At 36.2% G+C, this 21,437-nt stretch overlaps 1 protein-coding gene across 6 annotated transcripts in view; it reads right to left on the bottom strand.

Moving 5' to 3' along the window:
• LOC120541395 (A-kinase anchor protein 13-like) overlaps positions 1 to 21,437 on the bottom strand; it is a 300,746-nt gene that overhangs the window by 227,606 nt on the left and 51,703 nt on the right. For all 6 annotated transcript variants that reach the window (XM_039772974.1, XM_039772976.1, XM_039772975.1 and 3 more), the window contains exon 2: positions 4,799 to 4,842. In XM_039772974.1, coding sequence (XP_039628908.1) covers positions 4,799 to 4,831 — 33 coding nt within the window. In that variant the 5' untranslated portion in view covers positions 4,832 to 4,842. The remainder of the gene's footprint in view (positions 1 to 4,798; positions 4,843 to 21,437) is intronic.

The following is a 21,437-nucleotide window of genomic DNA, read 5'->3' as shown; positions in this document are numbered from 1 at the left end:
GATTCTGGTCAGGGTGTAGAGCTGGTCCAGTGTTCCACGGCCAGGACAGAAACCGCATTGTTCCTCTTGAATCCGAGGTTCAACCATCGATGGAAGAGGTACTTTGAAAAGCTGTTGAATGAAGAAACTTCAAGGCTAATATTAGTGGATGCAGTACCTAGTACTATGAATAAGGATGTAAGAAGTAGAGGAGGAACTGAAAAGAATGAAAAATGGAAAGGAAATAGGACCAGATGACATACCAGCAGATATGTGGAAGAGTTCAGAAGAGGGAGGAGCGAATGTGTTGTGGGATCTAATGCAGAAGATCTATGAACAGGAGAGAATACCAGAGGATTGGATGCACAGTGTGATTGCACTTATTTATATGGAGAAGGGCAATATGCAGGATTGTGGAAACAATATAGAGATAAAGCTGACGTCAAACACTGAGGTCTGGAGCTGAATGAGACAGAAAGGAGTATCAGCAGTATATGAGGAGTGTCCAGGATATGTATAAGGGAGTGAGGACTCAAGTTAAAAGCACTGTAGGTTTACACCAGGGATCATCTTTAACCACTTATCTATTTGATCTGGTTATGGTAGTGTTATGAGGTGTAGGACTGCGTTGTATGGAGAAGGTTGATAAAGCACATCAACTCCACATAAAGGTGAGAAAAGAAGAAGTGGAAGAAGTATAACCACAGTCCTACCACATAGCCCCCATAATCATGTAAATTACATTTTGGTCCCCACAATAAACTGATGAGCCTAATATATTACAAAATTAAATTGAACTATAATGATTAGTGTTAAACATTTATCAACGATTCTGTTTGCTATATCCTAATAAATGTATGTAATAAAGGCATTCTCACCTTCACCAGAGGTTGACTATGAAAAACTTTTATATTATTTTAAGAGATAATCATTTCAAGCAGCCCCTGAAGCACCTGTGCTTAACATGGTATATCAGACTATCAGCAATTACCACTACAAAGGTAATAAAAATCAAATCAAAATGCTTCCAAAATGGTCCTGTGATATATTTTAGCTTCTTAGATGCACAATGTTTTATAAATATTAATATCAAGTGGAACTGCTTAGTGCACTTTTCTTCAATAATTGCAAGTAGTGGTCTATCTATAGCACAGTAGATGGATAAAATGGTTATATAGTAATATTTTATGAAGCACAGAATATAAACATTATAATATCATAGCAAGAAGGTTAAAACTATTACCCAATATATTGTAAATCACCAGATTAAAGACTCATGCATACTATATTAAGAGGGTGGAATTCAGTTGTAGTTACATTATATTTTACAGTTATTTGCTTAGAAGACACTTTCATCCACAGTGATTTACAAAGAAGTAACATTGGTCTAGGAGCTGTTTTGAGCAAGTGTAGCAGGACAGGATACAAAAACTGATCATTACAAGTGAAAAGCTATAAAGCTAGTATAACAAAAGTAATCAATTAACAATATGACAGATATCCACTGAGCAGAAAACATTGCTTAAAATTTGACAGATATTCACAGAACAGTAGGGTTTTCAATCACATTGAGGGAGTCAGCACGTTACACAAACTAGGAGCTACATATGGAAAAAAGACTGTTAAAGTGTATGAAAATATGTTTAAATGCCTTTGCTGTTATAAACAGATTCAACCATTTGTCTACTGTGCAGGACACGAAGCTGCAGCGGGGCTCAAATAACAGGGATTGCATGTCTTATTTTGACAAAGTTATTGCTTGTCATTTTTGTTTACGTGATTATTTGTGCCGCCTTTTGCTGGGAAAGGGAAAGGAATTTGGCAATGTATTGGAGTTAACAAGCACCTCATTGAAAAATGTACAAGGTCTGACTTGCTCGTGATAATAGGATATTAAATATTGTTTACTAATAGTAATGTAAACAAAATATTTAAGGTACTTACAACTGAAGCATTCAAGTAAAAAACCAATACAAAAACATGAAAATCACCAAGTATTACTGAGATCAAACAACCATTTCAATGTAAACCATTTCAAAGAGGCCTACAGAATTTACTTCGTAAAAATTTACACAAAGATCAACAAAATTATAATAAGAGTAACAGACACCTTTAACATGCATAAGGCATGAATCAAATGGAAATAAAATAGTAATTATAATTTAACTACAGGACATGATTTAAATTTCAACTGCTCTGCTTTAAGATGCAGCAAATCAGTAACAACAAAAATATTACAGTACATCCATCTATCCCGCTATATCCTAACTACAGGGTCATGGGGGTTTGCTGAAGCCAATCTCAGCCAACACAGGGCGCAAGGCAGGAAAAAAACCCCAGGCAGGGCACACACACACCCCCACACACCAATACATATTATACCATAAGTCACAAAAATCCAAACCTCAGGTTCTGCCAAATATTGCAGAAATAAAAAAATAATTACGCCATTTAATGGTCACGCACATTAGGCTATCCTTCTTAACTAAATGTAGCTTCATCACAGCAGACATAATATACAGACTAGGGGTTTACGATATTGGGGAAAAAAAAAATCTCAATATTTTCTGGGACTTTGACGATAACGATAATTTCAAGATAATGTAATGTATTATTCCAAATTATATTGAATTATATTTTTGTCCTCTATAACTTTACTTATCAGGTCTTTTTGTATTTTTAAACGTCATAATAAATAAGATCAAAATCAATAATCGATAAAATCAATTTAACCTAAACTGCATTTTATAGAGGCATCCCAAATTACGCACCAATCGCAATATGAAACTTATGCCCAAAACAAGGTAGCCTCTTCCAGTTATTAATCCGTAGTGCACTGACAACGTTAGCCCCTCTGTCTGTTGTCATGCAAACCTTGTGGTCTTCTCGCAGTGACCATGATGCCAGTGCATCTTTCAGACCTTGCGCAATGATGTCTCCAGTGTGATCTTGTGGGAAGTAGGATGTTTGCAAACAAAAGCTTTGCAGTTGCCAGTTTTCGTCAATGAAATGCACCGTCATGGAAAGGTATGGCTCGGATGTTCGGCTTGACCATAAATCCGTTATTTGGCAAAATGTGAAACCTTTTGCAGTTTATGCGTCAGAGTTTGGCGACATGAATCATACAACTTAGGCAGAGCTGTTTGACTGAAATATTTTCGGCCAGGCAATGTTTTTTTTGGGTCTAAAGTATTCAATAGCTGTTTAAAACCATCTCACTCAACCACTTGAATTGGCACCATATCTTTTGCGATGTAATTGGTGACTGTGTTTGTTATGTCATGCCATCTGTTGCTTTTTTTGTCGTAAGGCATTTTTTTTGCAGAATGAGTCCGCTAAAGTTTGCCGAGTGTGTTTTTGTGCTTGTACCTTGGTTACTTTAGACTTGTGCTGGACAGTTGGTTCCTTAAGCTTTTCGTATTCTTCGTATTCTGTGCGGTGGTTAGTTCGCAAATGGTGAAACATGTTAGTTGTCGAGCTGTCTTTAACGGCAACCAATTTACCACATAGTTTGCAGATTGCCGTCTTTTGAGCAACATCAGTCTATTCAAAACCAAACCACTGCCATGCGAGTAAGAATGAACGATGTCTGGCAATTAACTCTGACGACGTAGATGGCGTGGCTGTTCTATCATCTGGTGCTGTTTGTTCACTCATTTTGAGGCAGGAGCGGCGCTAACTTGCGGCTTGCTGTATTCACGCCACGCGCAACTCGCGCGCGCGACGCAGTGGTCTATACTGTTGCATTTGTGAATGAACTCTTTTTTTTGCAAAGCAAGTTACATACTCGATAATTAAATTCCGCACATCGTTAAAACAGCAATTAAGATATAATCGTAAACGATGTATATCGCACACGCCTAATACAGACATGTGCCAAATTAGGGCTGACCAAGTTAATATAATTTATACTTACAGCCAACTGACACAGTAAAACAATCAAGTAATAGAGTTCAATAAATTACAAAACCAGCCACAAAAATAATTTTTTCATTATCTTTATTATTTGACAGGGTATTATACATTTTCTGACTCTTGGAGGGCCCTTGAAGGTTGGTATTGATCTGCCCTGATCCACATAGCTAATGAATTCAGCTCACACTGCCTTCCCTTACATTAGTGACTCAGTTTTGCCTTTTTTACTCTCTTGATAAAATAAACACGATCAGGGGTACATTTTGGTGAAACAAGCTCACTAAGAAATATACAAAAAAAACACTGCCTTAATTGGGCCACCTAAGACATGAATATCGGTTTGTGCTACTTTGTTTCAATATTCACAGTTTGCATACTGGTGAACCACACCAGACTCCCAGTCTCTGAACTTAATACCAAAATAAAATTTAGTGTCTCAAAGCTTCAAAGGACAAGTACACCTTCCTATTAATACATATATTGTATTAACAGAATTGCATAATCAGCAAAACATACAGTTAGCATAACAAGCAAAATTGCAGATACAATGAATATAGCAAAGAATCACCCCTTTTGAAAATATTCATGTTTGGTTGCTTTACAGCCTAAAATGAAGACACACAAACATTTTTTCAGCTTTATTTACTCAAAGCAACCCATTACATCCATATAAAAGATAATAGCAAAAGTTCAGAAAAAAAAAAAAAACAACAATCACCGAAATTGATAAACGAGCCTTGCCAAAGCACAATCTGAAGATTCTGAGGCCAAGTGTAAAAAGATGTTATGGTCAGATGAGACTAAAATATTTGGTCTCAACATCAAACGGTACACCCAGCAGGGAACTAAACAAAAGAAAATTGGATGCATCGCATTACATATCAGAAATATGTTTGATACTTACATATAATGGGGATTGCTGTGGATTAAGTTTCATGACCCTGGACGCTGAAAAGGAAAACAAAAAAAAAAAAAAAAAATTAGAAAATGTACTGAACTGCTGAATTAATCTATAACCATCTTTTTTCAAAATACTCATATCATTTAATACCATTAAATACTACATTATACATAGACCGGATATCCTTCAGGCTTTGCAAGAAAAGAGAAAAAGAAAAAAAAAAAAAAAATCAAACTCTGCTTCAAATAAAACCATCTTTAGTTCTGAATATTACATTTGTTTAAAATATAATGTATGGGTAGTAAATATATTTCAAAAACTTTTTCTCCATTTAAATTTCAAAACATGTTTATCTGTTCTTAACAACTCTAACGGCATGACAATGCTTTTTCTAATATTATGCAAAGTGAAAGGTCCACACAAAATACCACAATCTGGTTTAACAGTATGGATGTATGCATTTGTATTGCTTAATGTGTTGTTCTTTGAGAATATACATATACATATATATATACATATATACATATATACACATATATATACATATACATATACACATATATATACACACATACATATATATATATATATATACACACATACATATATATACATATACACACATATATACACACATACATATATATATATATACACATATATATACACACATACATATATATATATATACACATATATATACACACATACATATATATATATATACACATATATATACACACATTAACATATATATATACACATATATATACACACATACACATACATATATATATACACATATACATACACACATACATATACATATATATATATATATATATATACATATATATATATATATATATACATCACATCCAGCTTTTGAGAGTTTAAACATTCGCAAACATCAAAGTGTCCACTACTGAAATCGGCACCTGTGAATCTAAGATGTTTAAGAGGCATTGGCGGTTGTCGAAAGGTGTAAAATATTTGGCCATTTCGTACATGCCAGAAAGCAACAACCGAACAATTCTGTTTGGCAGCCATCAACTCACACACACATGCAGAACCATAGGTAAAGGGCTTAAGCATTTCACTTTTATAGTGCTCCTGTGTAGTATAATTATCTCCTAATAATTGTCATCAGTCCACACCTTGAACCTATCCCAGTCATTCAATACATAAGACACAATGTTTTTTTTTTTTGTTGTTTTTTATTTATTTATTAATTTTATTACAATCAATACATAGCAATCAAGTTTTTACAAAAAAAAAAGAATTATGCTAAGAACAGATCGATCCCCACCCTTGAGAGAGAGAGCAAGCCAGAGTGTGTAAAATTTAAGGCTTTTAAAAATACCTAAATCAACAAATTCTCTGTGCATAAAATCATTTCAAAATATTACTGATTAGATCCTGCCATGTTTTGAAAAAGTCTGCACAGATCCTCTAACTGAGTATTTGATTTTTCCAATTTTAAATAATATAACACATCAGTTTCCCACTGACTTAAAAGAGGAGAGTTTGGGTTCTTCCAGTTTATCAGAATAAGTCTGCGTGCCAACAGTGTAGTGAATGCAATCACAATTTGTTTGTCTTTCTCCACTTTAAGACCCTCTGGAAGAACCCCAAACACAGCTGTTAATGGGTTAGGAGGGATTGTGAGTCCAAGACTGTCTGAGAGGTAATTAAAAATTTTTGTCCAGAATAATGTTAATTTGGAGCAGGCCCAGAACATGTGACCTAGTGAGGCTGGGGCTTGTTTGCAGCGCTCGCAGGTTGGATCATGCCCTGGAAACATTTTGAGAGTTTTAGTCGAGACAGATGTGCTCGATATATAATTTTGAGTTGTATAATTGTATGCTTTGCATATGGAGCTTGAGTGAATTCTCTGCATTGCTACTTTCCACTCCTTTTCTGATATATTAATTGAGAGGTCATTTTCCCAGTGTCCTCTTGGATCTTTGAAAGGAAGGGATTGTAAAAGGATTTTATATATTGTAGAGATGGAGTCTAACTCCTTGAAATTGAGCAATAATTTTTCCAGCGTGGATGAGGGTGCAAGATGAGGAAAATCTGGAAGGTTCTGTTTAACAAAGTTCCTGATTTGAAGATAGTGAAAGAAATTTGTAGCTGGAATGTTAAATTTGGAATGTAATTGTTCATAGGATGCAAAGACGTTGTCTATATAAAGATCTCTAAGCAAGTTAATTCCAAATTTTTTCCAGATATTAAAAACTGCATATGTTTGTGAGGGTTGAAAGAGGTGGTTCTTTTGCAGGGGTGCCACAGAAAGAAGCTTCTCCGCCTTAAAATGCTTTCTACATTGGTTCCAGATTCTAAGTGAGTGGAGCACAATTGGGTTATTAGTGTATTGCCGATAACGCGTGTTTATTGGAGCACAAAGCAAGGAATACAAAGAAGTACTGCAGGATTTTACTTCTATTGCGGTCCATGCCTGTGTATGTTCTTCTATTTGTGTCCAGGTTCTTATCGACTGTATATTTGCCGCCCAGTAATAAAACTGGAAGTTAGGTAGAGCCCATGCCGCTTCTGCCTTTTGTCTTTGTAGGGTCGCTTTTGATGCGTGGATGTTTAGAATTCCAAATAAATGAGGTTATTGTTGAATCTAATTGCTTAAAGAACGATTTATTAATGTATATTGGTATGTTTTGAAATAAAAAGGAGCTTAGGAAGAATATTCATCTTAACAGTGTTAATTCTTCCAGCTAGTGTGAGATGAAGAAGGTTGACCATCTATGCAAGTCTTGTTTAATTTTTTCCATACACGCGAAATTTTGTTGATAAAGAGCTTTATGTTTACTTGTGATGTTTACCCCGAGGTATTTAAACTGTTCTGCAATGATAAAAGGAAGGGTGTCTAATCTAATATTATATGCTTGCGAATTCACCGGAAAGAGTACACTTTTATTCAGATTAATTCTGAGACCAGAGAGCTTTTGAAATTCTGTGAGTGCTGCTAAGACTGCAGGCACAGAATTTTCTGGGTCCGATATATACAGTACCATGTCATCTGCATATAATGAGATTTTCTGTTCCAGTCCTTCTCTGCTAATCCCCTTTATCTGATCAGTATTTCGACAATGTATTGCCAGTGGTTCAATGGCAATTGCAAACAGCAGTGGTGACAAAGGGCATCCTTGTCTTGTGCCACGCTCTAGTTTAAAGTAGTCTGAGCAAATGTTATTGATGCAAACTGAAGCTTCTGGATTGGTATACAGTAATTTAATCCATGCACAAATGTTCGGCCAAACCCAAACTTCTCCAAAATAGTAAAAGGTATTTCCATTCAATCATGTCGAATGCTTTTTCTGCATCCAATGATAATAATATTTCTGGGGTGTTTGATTTAGTTGGTGAGTATATTACATTAAACAGCGCCGAAGATTTGAAGATAAGTGTCGGCCCCTAATAAATCCAGTTTGGTCTTGTGATATTACTGAGAGGAGCACTTTCTCCATCCTTCTAGCTATGATTTTAGAGAGTATTTTAGCGTCGTTATTCAGAAGTGAAATTGGTCTGTATGATGCACATTGTAATAAGTCCTTATTTTGTTTTGGAAAGACAGTGATTAGTGCTTGGCTTAAAGGTTTGTGGAAGAGATTGGTTATCTCTGGCTTCTGTAAATGTTGCTAATAGGAGGGAGCTAGCTGAGCGGAGAATTTCTTGTAAAACTCTGCAGGGTAGCCATCAGGGCCTGCTGCTTTTCCACCTTGGAGTGACTTTATAGCATCCAGTAATTCTGATAATGACAGAGGTTTATCGAATTCCTCCACACTAATAGCGCCAATTTGTGGTATCTGTAATTTATCCAGAAATGCATTAGATTGTATATTGTCTTCTTTAAACTCAGTAGTATATAGGGATTTATAGTAGTCTCTAAAAGTGTACATTATATTTTTGTGTTCGATGATTTTATCTCCATTCGTGTTAGTAATTACCGAGATTATGCTTGCACTCTTGCTTGTGAATTTGTTGCGCTAAAAGCTTATTAGCTTTCTCTCCATGTTCATAATAATGATGTCTGGATTTGTAAATTAGTTGTTCGGTTTCTTTAGTTGTCAAGAGGTTTAATTCTGAATGTAGAGCCTGCCTCCTCTTATGTAGAGTCTCGCTTGGTAGTCTGGCATGTTCTTCATCTATTTTAGTAATTTCGCTTTTTATCTCTGCTACTTTCTTCGCTTCGGATTTATTTCTGTGGGAAAGATATGAGATAATCTGTCCTCTTAAGAAGGCCTTAAGAGTTTCCCAGAGTATTCCTGCAGAGGATCTCAGGGGATGTATTTGTCTCTAGAAAGAATTCAATTTGTTTGGATATAAATTCAGTACAATTCTCGTCAGAAGACACAATGTTCCTCCGGATATCAAGAGTGAGCCTGATATGGGCGTGCAATATGTAACAAAGAGAATGGAAAAGGTAGGTGCCATCTCCAGGCGTTGAAACCACTCGGTAAGTGACAGTTCTTTGTTCTAAAGTGATCACATCGATAGACATGGTAATGGGGGTTGGAATGATAAAGGAAATGGGTACCTGAGAAACGTAAAGTAAGTCTAAAATACCTATACAATAACTATAATTGTAATAAACAAACAATAAAACAGCGGAGAATCCGTGGATTAAACAAAAAGGCTGTAGTTATCAGTAGGAGACGCGGAATCCTGTAAGGCTGCAGCAAGGAAGGGAATATAGAGACCGGAGCGACGGACGGTCTTATATAGGCAGGCAGCCAACAACGCGGGGAGGCGTTGGGATGGGGAACCAACGCCTAATTCACACAGTGGCCGAGCCGCAGGCTATAGACGATATATATACGTAAGTAGGATTCAGTTAGCGCTGGGAACCCCGCGGTACCAAATTTCTTGAAGATGGGCCCATAAGTAACAAAGACTGTTGGAAAGTTTAATATGGCGGCCAACAGTGGCATCATACCACCGAAATAAGTGCTGCATACTGGTTTCGCTGTTAGTACAGAGAAGCCGCCTACCAAATTTCGTGAGGATGGGGCCGTAAATAAGAAAGTTCAACATGGTGGACGTTGTTGACCGTTATGACCATTACGCGTAGAATTTCGAAATGAAGCCTGCTTAACTTTTGTAAGTAAGCTGTAAGGAATGAGCCTGACAAATTTTAGCCTTCTACCTACATGGGAAGTTGGAGAATTAGTGACGTTAGAAAGTTCATTATGGCGGCTGACCACCAAAATAAGTACGTACATTGGTTTTTGTTAGCTCAGGGAAGCCACCTACCAAATTCTCGCGGAGGATGGGGCTGTAAATAAGAAAGTTCAACATGGTGGACGCGTTGTTGACCGTTATGACCGCTACGTAGAATTTCGAAATGAAACCTGCTAAACTTATGTAAGTAAGCTGTAAGGAATCAGCCTGCCAATTTCAGCCTTCTACCTATACGGGAAGTTGGAGAATTAGTGACGTTTGGAAAGTTCAATATGGCGGCCGACAGTAGTCGGTCGCTAAAAACGTAAATAAGTAATGCATACATCGGCTCGCTTAAAAGTTCAACATGGCGGCCGCATAGTGGCATCATACCACCGGGGCCAGTACCAAATTTCAGCCTTCTACTTTACACGGAAGTTGGAGAATTAGTGACGCGTTGAAAGTTCAATATGGCGGCCGACAGTGGCGTCATACCATCGGAATAAGTGGGTATATCGGTTTTGGTTAGCGCAGGGAAGTCGCCCCCAAATTTCTCGTGAAGATGGGGCCATAAATAAGAAAGTTCAACATGGCAGAGCGCTATCGACCGTTATGACCATTACGCGTAGAATTTCAAATTAAACCTGCTTAACTTTTGTAAGTATGCTGTAAGGAATGTTTCCGTCAAATTTCAGCTTTCTACCTACATGGGAAGTTGGAGAATTAGTGATGAGTCAGTCAGGGCTTTTGTTTTATATATACACACACTAGAGTATAAATACCAAGGCCGCTAGCTGAGAAGTAGTGTGTTAAAGAAGTTATGAAAAGAAAAGCAAACATTTTAAAAATAACGTGTAAGATGATTGTTAATGTAATTGTTTTGTCATTGATATGAGTGTTATTGCCATATCTATCTATCTATGTTTCATATATATATATATATATATATATATATATATATATATATATATATATATATATATATATATATATATATATATAGCAAAAATAGCCATGTATTGGCACGGAGAAGTAAAAAGAAAAGGAAACATTTTAATAATAACGTAATATGATTGACAATGTAATTGTTTTGTAATTGTCATGAGTGTTGTTACATATATATATATATATATATATATATATATATATATATATATATATATATATATACACACATATACACGACATATATAAACATATATATATACACATATATATATATATATATATATATATATATATATATATATACATATATATATATATATATATATGTATATATATATATATATATATATATATATATACACATATATATATATATATATATATATATATACACATATATATATATATATATATATATATATATACACATATATATAAGTCCTTATTTTGTTTTGGAAAGACAGTGATTAGTGCTTGGCTTAAAGGTTTGTGGAAGAGATTGGTTATCTCTGGCTTCTGTAAATGTTGCTAATAGGAGGGGAGCTAGCTGAGCGGAGAATTTCTTGTAAAACTCTGCAGGGTAGCCATCAGGGCCTGCTGCTTTTCCACCTTGGAGTGACTTTATAGCATCCAGTAATTTTGATAATGACAGAGGTTTATCGAGTTCCTCCACACTAATAAGGCCAATTTGTGGTATCTGTAATTTATCCAGAAATGCATTAGATTGTATATTGTCTCTTTAAACTCAGTAGTATATAGGGATTTATAGTAGTCTCTAAAAGTGTACATTATATTTTTGTGTTCATGATTTTATCTCCATTCGTGTTAGTAATTACCGAGATTGCGCGCACTTCTTGCTTGTGAATTTGTTGCTAAAAGCTTATTAGCTTTCTCCATGTTCATAATAATGATGTCTGGATTTGTAAATTAGTTGTTCGGTTTCTTTAGTTGTCAAGAGGTTTAATTCTGAATGTAGAGCCTGCCTCCTCTTATGTAGAGTCTCGCTTGGTAGTCTGGCATGTTCTTCATCTATTTTAGTAATTTCGCTTTTATCTCTGCTACTTTCTTCGCTTCGGATTTATTTCTGTGGGAAAGATATGAGATAATCTGTCCTCTTAAGAAGGCCTTAAGAGTTTCCCAGAGTGTTCCTGCAGAGATCTCAGGGGATGTATTTGTCTCTAGAAAGAATTCAATTTGTTTGGATATAAATTCAGTACAATTCTCGTCAGAAGACACAATGTTCCTCCGGATATCAAGAGTGAGCCTGATATGGGCGTGCAATATGTAAATAAGAGAATGGAAAAGGTAGGTGCCATCTCCAGGCGCTGAAACCACTCGGTAAGTGACAGTTCTTTTGTTCTAAAGTGATCACATCGAGCAGACATGGTAATGGGGTTGGAATGATAAAGGAAATGGGTACCTGAGAAACGTAAAGTAAGTCTAAAATACCTATACAATAACTATAATTGTAATAAAACAAACAATAAAACAGCGGAGAATCCGTGGATTAAAACAAAAGGCTGTAGTTATCAGTAGGGAGACGGAATCCTGTGGCTAAGCAAGGAAGGGAATGTAGAGACCGGAGCGACGGATCGGTCTTATATAGGCAGGCAGCCAACAACGGGAGGCGTTGGGATGGGGGAACCAACGCCACCTCACACAGTGGCCGAGCTGCAGGCTATAGACGATATATGTACGTAAGTAGGATTCAGTTAGCGTTGGGAACCCGTGTACCAAATTTCTTGAAGATGGGCCCATAAGTAACAAAGACTGTTGGAAAGTTTAATATGGCGGCCAACAGTGGCATCATACCAACCAAAAAAATGCGTACATTGGTTTCGGGTTAGTACAGAGTAGTCACTTCTACCAAATTTCGTGGAGGATGGGGCCAGAAATAAGAAAGTTCAACATGGTGGACGCTTGTTGACCGCTATGACCATTACGCTGAGAATTTCGAAATGAAGCCTGCTTAACTTTTGTAAGTAAGCTGTAAGGAATGAGCCTGACAAATTTTAGCCTTCTACCTACATGGGAAGTTGGAGAATTAGTGACGTTAGAAAGTTCATTATGGCGCTGACCACCAAAATAAGTACGTACATTGGTTTTTGTTAGCTCAGGGAAGCCACCTACCAAATTTCGTGAGGATGGGGCTGTAAATAAGAAAGTTCAACATGGTGGACGTTGTTGACCGTTATGACCGCTACGTAGAATTTCGAAATGAAACCTGCTAAACTTATGTAAGTAAGCTGTAAGGAATCAGCCTGCCAATTTCAGCCTTCTACCTATACGGGAAGTTGGAGAATTAGTGACGTTGGAAAGTTCAATATGGCGGCCGCACAGTCGTCATACAAACAAAATAAGTAACGTACATCGGTTTCCGCTAAAGTTCAACATGGCGCCGACAGTGGCATCATACCACCGAAATAAGTACCAAATTTCAGCCTTCTACTTTACACGGAAGTTGGAGAATTAGTGACGTTGAAAGTTCAATATGGCGTACGACAGTGGCGCCATACCATCAAATAAGTAAGTACATCGGTTTTGGTTAGCGAGGGAAGCCGCCTACCAAATTTCGTGAAGATGGGGCCATAAATAAGAAAGTTCAACATGGCAGACGCTTTGTCGATCGCTATGACCTATTACGTGTAGAATTTCGAAATTAAACCTGCTTAACTTTTGTAAGTATGCTGTAAGGAATAAGCCTGTCAAATTTCAGCTTTCTACCTACATGGGAAGTTGGAGAATTAGTGATGAGTCAGTCAGGGCTTTGTTTTTATATATACACATCTAGTAGAATACCAAGGCTTGGCAGATGGAGAAGTAGTGTGTTAAAGAAGTTATGAAAAAGAAAAGCAAACATTTTAAAAATAACGTAAGATGATTGTTAATGTAATTGTTTTGTCATTGATATGAGTGTTGCTGTCATATCTATCTATTTATATATATCTATATCTATCTATCTATATATATATATATATAGCAAAAATAGCGCGATTGGCAGCGGAGAAGTAAAAAGAAAAGGAAACATTTTAATAATAACGAACATGATTGACAATGTAATTGTTTTATAATTGTCATGAGTGTTGCTGGCATATATACATATATATATATATATACACACACACACACAGACACATATATATAAACATATATATATATATAAACATATATATATATATATACATATATACATATATACATACATATATATATATACATATATATACATATATACATATATATACATATATACACATATATATATATACATATATATATATATATATATATACATATACACACATACATATATATACATATATACACATACTGTATATACACATATACATATCTACATATATACTGTATATACACATATATATACAAATCTACATATATATATCTACATATATATATTAGGGGTGGGACTCGATTAAAAAAATTAATCCAATTAATTAGAGGCTGTGTAAGAATTAATCTTGATTAATCGTATGTAATCGCTTACGTAAATTTGCCCCAAATCGCAAATTTTTTTTTATTTAAAACGGTTTTAGTGGGCTTACAGAATCAAATAATAGACATGGACATGAATATTGTAAACTGAAGCTGTTTTAATTTCTGAAAAAAGCTTTTAAACTGCATTTGAATTCAAAACAGAAACAAAAATATCATCCCTGGTTAAAATTGGGCAGACTTAAAAAAAAAATAAAGTGGTAGTTTAAGTACTTTTAAGTACATTTTCAGAATAGTATTGTCTTTAAATAATAATAACCAAAATTTCACCATAAAGTGCAGTTTTTCTTCTTAAAAAATAAGTCAGAAACATAAAAGGTAATTTGACCAGCTTACTCTTTAAACTCTGAGTAACATTAGCCAAAATTATTTTGTACATTAGGCTAAAACAGTGTGATCATTGAACATTTTGTAATTAGATGTATTTAGAATTACTAACGGTCACGGAAGTCCAATGATCCCCAGTAAGAGCCACAAAGTCCGCTTTCTGTAATGCATCTAATTTTGCTTGCTTTTCAGTGTGCACAAAACCATGCTTTTATCAAGGCTTCGCTCAGGTAGTCGAAATGATCAGTCGTAGGAACGCGCTTTATTCCGACTCTAACATTTTTGTAGCTGTGATGTGTGCATCAGTGTAATGGATGTACCAGGAAATCATGCATTGACAAAAGTTCCCGTTTGCTTGGAATTGAAAGTGTGATTAAATGCGTTATTTTTAACGCGTTATGGAGTACATGCATCAAGCTTCTCAACTGTGCTTGTGCTAAGAAAGGGAAAATTTTAAAATAACGTAACATGATTCTGCGTTAACCTAATATTTTTTCATACGTCCCAAACCAAGGAGATGGGAAGGTAAAATGAATTGGGTAGCTCGCGTACATAGTCAGTACATCCCCTCTCGGGAATCGAACCTCGAATGTCGGCGTTAGAGGCAAGACTCTACAATTGCGCCACCGCTTGTCTATGCTAAAGTATATATTGTAGATCGGGCTATAGATATACATTTTTATATATACCGTGTATCGCAGTGGAGAAGTAGAAGTTATGAAAAGAAAAGGGAACATTTTAAAAATAGCGTAACATGATTGTCAATATACAGTAATTGTTTTGTGAGTGTTATTGAATGTTGCTGTCATCAAGGATTTGATTATCATTATTTCTTTCAATCAGGCTCGTATTTGTACGATGTGTTCAAGTTACATTCCGTGTTTGTCAATCGTTGTAAAGATAAGAGGTTTCATTCATCGATTAGTTCCTTACTGCATCAATAAACAGCTCGCCTTCCTTTTATCTGTGATGTGACAAACTGCATGCACGGGTTTTTTTTTTTACGCTGTCTTCCTTTAGCGGGACATTCACTTTTCCACCGTGTGCTTTGTTTCCACAGTAGCTGCATTTATGAATATGCTTATCAGGCGCTTCATATTTTTGCTGCCTTTTCAATTGAGTAATTCGGTTTTGTTCAGCTCTTTGGAACTGTTGCTTTTATCTGTGCACTGCGTCAGTTCACGTGAGCCACTCGGTGTACTTGCATCGAAGGTTCCCAGCTGTGCTGGTGCCATCTCGTGCTATGTCCATAGCTTTATTTAATGTTACCTTAGTCCTGGCACTTAAAACTTTCTCCGGCAGTTTCGCTGAGTTTGTGTCAAACACCACCCTGACCATCTCATCTTCCTCTCCATAAGCACAGTCCTTCACCCGTGAATATTTACCCGTGGCAGTTTGCTATTGGATTGCCGCTGACGGATGGCCTTATATGGGCAGGCACTAAATTACAAACGCCAGCGGCAGCCTGTCTATGAACTTAATTTAAAGTGTAGGTTTACATCGTGCTTTGTTTCCGAAGTAGCAGAACTCGCTTCTTATTGTTTCGCTGCCTTCTCAATTATATAATGCATGTTTTCTTGAGTGCTTTTTTGAGGTCTTCCTGGTTTTCTATGTACTGCGTGATTACGTGGGAGGCGTGATGATGTCACACGAAACTCCGCCCCCACGGCGTTGAAGCTCATCTCCATTACAGTAAATGGAGAAAAACTGCTTCCAGTTATGACCATTACGCGTAGAATTTCGATATAAAACCTGTCCAACTTTTGTAAGGAAGCTGTAAGGAATCAACCTGCCAAATTTCAGCCTTCCACCCACACGGGAAGTTGGAGAATTAGTGATGAGTCAGTGAGTGAGTGAGTGAGTGAGTGAGGGCTTTGCCTTTTATTAGTATAGATACATACATACATACATACATACATACACATACATATACATATACACACACACATATATATACATACACACACACACACACTATCTATATATCTCTATATCTACCTATATCTATATATGCATGCTATATTACATACATACATGTTTTAATGGTTAGAGAAATGTGAAAACTAAAGTCTTGTATTATGAGAGGCACTTCATTTTCTTTTATGTCATATGTATTATGGGTGAATATTTCTGTGCACATTTTACTAGTTAAAAATGTATTTCAAGGAGATTTGGTTCTTTTTAGTATTTTATAGTTACTGAACAATAAGTCAACATAATTTAATCTGTTTAAAAAAATGAACAGTTAACACCTATGGTCTATAGTTTAATTATAAAAAATACACTTTAATATAGAACATAAGACTTCTATTTGTCTGGTTATGCAGGAGATTAGTACAAAAAGTTTTTAAAGGGATAAAAAAAAATTGGAATCGGACACTCAAGTAACATGAAATTGGTGCTCGGCCTTTTAAAAAAAAAAAAAAAAAGACCTGATCAGCGCTTTGCTACTAAGTAAGAATTATTGCTCTACCTAGAAAACGGTGTAGAATGCATCAAAAAGGAAATAAAACAGACTTCAAAATGAGATGTGTATAATTCATTATAACCTCAGATTTATAGGCAGCAGCTAAAACTTATGACAAAAGTGTGTTTTGACTTTTGATGATTTATTAAAAAAAAGCAGAATCTACAAGCTTGCTTTTAATGGACATTTTACAAATTAACCAATTATAATTCTACTTTTTAGTTAGTAACAAGGGTGCAGAATCTCAGTCTAGCCTGTATTTTTATTTCCTCAATACAGAAATTAAACTCTGAACCAAGGTTAAACTGTCACACCTTAGTATGATGAATGATTTCTTACTTTTACTATGAAAACCGGAATTTGTGGAACCCCTCCCTTACTGACTCACTGGCGTATTCTGTTTTAGAGCAGGTGCAGCCTGCCATAATGCTTCACAAGTTTTTTTTCAACTAGCTTTGCTCCAAGTACAATCCTGAGCAAACCCTTAACACAAGACAACAAACTGCAATGGTTTCATTGTAATCTCACTAATTCACATCCTGGTATTCAGGCTGTCTTGCCTACTTGCAAGTGTACACATCCCGTCACTATGCCAACATGACAAGCAAACAATCATTATCATTAGGAACATTTCTATCGAGATTTTGAGTGCCTACTGATAAAGCTAAGCACAGTATTTCTGAAAGCAAGCAGACTGTCCAATCTAAAGAAAATGCTGGAATGATTACTATGACAAGAAATGTAACCATACTGTCAAAGGAAGAAAAATTTAGTACCACACATACTAAATACATTGGTAAATAATAACCTTAGAAAAGTCATTTTACAGACGGTAAAAAATGAATTTAAAATAATCTGAACATGAAACTACATTATGAATTTAAAGGTTTTAACCTACCAGTTAATGCAGGTAAGGTTAGCTTAACTGTTTTACTTATATTACATAACACCATGACAAGAGTGTGTATATTCTGAGCATTTGCTTATTTAATACAACAAAAACACTACAACCACCTAAATACAAAGTTCAATCAAGCGTTGAAAGAAAAAAAAATATTTAAGACGCACACTATTACATGGAAGCACACAGATGATACTTTAAATAAAAAGTATAAAATATAGTTTGATAGACTGCATTCATTTCCTTTCACAAGCAATTTAATTTTCTTCCTAATGGTTGGCTGGAGAGTTTTATCAATGATGTCTGTCAAGTTTACTGATTCAATGTCATACAGTAACATAGCATGAAAAATATGCCTATTTGCTTTCATTTTAACATTTACTTCAACATACTACAATAACCATGCATAAAATATTTGCTCACCCATGTATTCATATTGCACCATGACAAGCCTATATCATTAACTGTGCAGTCAACTGGTTCTCAGAAGTCACACAATTAGACAAATGGAGGTTTCTCAAAGTAGAAACAAATATCTGCATCTGGAAGGTCCAACTGTTGATCAGCCAGTTTCTCAGTACAAACTACTGCATGAAGTCAAAGGAACACTCCACACAACTCTGTGACAAAGCTATTAGTCATACTCTACAATTACACAGTTAGAAACCCCAGTACTGGAAAACCCAGTTTTTAAAACCAAACGGTACCAACATTTTGGTATTTTCAGTAAACGACAGCCTTGGTGGAGCTGCAGACCCAAAGTTAATGAAATAAGGCAAGTATGTAGACATAGCACTCGATGTGTTCATATAAGGAATATATAATACAGATCCTGCAGCACTTTTAAAAGTTAGGTATTCTTCAAGTCCAAGTTATTTCTTTATACATATGGTATATATGCATTTGCTGTGCAAAACTGTGTTCTAAAGCAGTGTTTCCCAACCTCGATCCTGGGGGCACACTGTGGCTGCAGGTTTTTGTCCCAACCAGCTTCTGTTTTTAATTGTTCTCTTGAGCTAATTAAGTGAACTGTGATTTCCCAAGTTAAGTGTTTTGGGAACAATATAGAAATTAGAAAACCAAGTTTGGTTTAAAAAAATAAATTATATATTAAAATGTACCAAACAGTTATACGGGGAAAGTTTTATTTTTTTCTTTTTAACAATATTTTCATTGTGTTTTTTATTCTACTTTTCTAGGTGTTTTAATTGTTTAATTAATCCATTATTTACTAAGGGTCTGATGCTAAAGAACTTTCTGCCTTTGATTATTCAGTGTGTGTCAGCTTATCTGCTCTGCTGTCATTAAGATAAACTGAAGGGGAGAAAGGGCAAAATATAATGAAAACAACAAAAGAGTGTTAAGCATTTCAATAAATAGCAAAAGCAGAAATATTTCTAAACTAGCCGAAGTCCGCCATAGCATAAGGCGTTGTAAGAATAGGAACGGAAAACGCCGAGAAAGAAATTCACAGATCAAGAATAAATAAATATTTTTTGAAAGGCGCAGTTGTGAATAAGCCACGTACAACTGACCATGGCTGAAGACTGGCTGTTAGAATTATTGTGAAGAGTAAACAGCACGTGGGTAAGAGGTAGGCCGCGCTTCTGAAATTCGATTACGTAAATATAATCAATAACAACCTCAAAAAGATGTTGTTGTAGAATGTCTAAGTAACTCCTGCAGCTTAATCCAAAAGATTTGTACTACAATATCAGGTCTGTGCTCCGGTCTTTGGGTATCTGACAGTGCATGTAGAATTTCCGGCCAAGCAGGACAACATGTGAAAGTGATAAATAAATGAGGCTGTCCGAATTTACGTACTATGGCCATGGCATCCTGCTAGTTTTGTTGCATGTATCTTGGACTTCCTGGAAATGTGGACAGTAATACGATCATTTTGCCTACACGTACATTAATTTCAGTGTTTACTTGCTGTGCGTCTGACAGTCCTTTGTACTGTTCCACACGCAAATCTTGTTGATCTGTTGATGCACGTCCTGTTTTAACATACGCATCTATGACGTACTATTGGAATAGTTCGCTGCTGGAGTGCAAAATACTAAATGTATTCCTCACTGCTAATCTGTACGCGTAAAATTGGCATTGAGTAAGCCTTACTCGCTTGGCAGTTCTTTTAATCTGGAATATGTTGTAAATCTTTGTGCCAGCCAATGTCTCCATAAGGGAATAAAAGTGGGTAAACCATAGGATCGTAATTCACAGTGGTAAAGTATTCAGACCCATTCAATTTTTTTACTCTTTGTTATAGTGCAGCCATTTGCTAAAATCATTTAAATTAATTTTTTTTGCTCATTAATGTACACACAGCACCCCATATTGACAGACCAAAAAAATAATTTTTGAAATTGTTGCAGATTTATTAAAAAAGAAAAACTGAAATATCACATGGTCCTAAGTATTCAGACCCTTTGCTGTGACACTCATATATTTAACTCCGGTGCTTTCCATTTCTTCTGATCATCCTTGAGATCACCTTCATTTGAGTCCAGCTGTGTTTGATTATACTGATTGGACTTGATTAGGAAAGCCACACACCTGTCTATATAAGACCTTACAGCTCACAATGCATGTCAGAGCAAATGAGAATCATGAGGTCAAAGGAACTGCCTGAAGAGCTCAGAGACAGAATTGTGGCAAGGCACAGATCTGATCAAGGTTACAAAAAAATTTCTGCTGCACTTAATGTTCCCAAGAGCACAGTGGCCTCCATAATCCTTAAATGGAAGACATTTGGGACGACCAGAACCCTTCCTAGAGCTGGCCGTCCGGCCAAGCTGAGCTACCGGGGGAGAAGAGCCTTGGTGAGAGAGGTAAAGAAGAACCCAAAGATCACTTTCGCTGAGCTCCAAAGATGCAGTCAGGAGATGGGAGAAAGTTGTAGAAAGTCAACCATCACTGCAGCCCTCCACCAGTCAGGGCTTTATGGCAGAGTGGCCTGTTGGAAGCCTTTCCTCAGTGCAAGACACGACAGCCCGCATGGAGTTTGCTAAAAGACACCTGAAGGACTCTGAGATGGTGAGAAATAAGATTCTCTGGTCTGATGAGACCAAGATGGAACTTTTTGGCCTTAATTCTAAGCGGTATGAGTGGAGACAACCAGGCACTGCTCATCACTTGTCCAATATAGTCCCCACAGTGAAGCTTGGCGGTGGCAGCATCATGCTGTGGGGGTGTTTTTCAGCTGCAGGAACAGGACGACGGGTTGCAATCGAGGGAAAGATGAATGCGGCCAAGTACAGGGATATCCTGGACAAAAACCTTCTCCAGAGTGCTAAGGACCTCAG

The sequence above is a fragment of the Polypterus senegalus genome, chromosome 12, assembly GCF_016835505.1.
Source record: "Polypterus senegalus isolate Bchr_013 chromosome 12, ASM1683550v1, whole genome shotgun sequence".
Classification (NCBI taxonomy): domain Eukaryota; kingdom Metazoa; phylum Chordata; class Cladistia; order Polypteriformes; family Polypteridae; genus Polypterus; species Polypterus senegalus.
The sequence above is the reverse complement of the archived record's forward strand: the minus strand, read 5'-3'. Positions and strand labels throughout refer to the sequence as shown.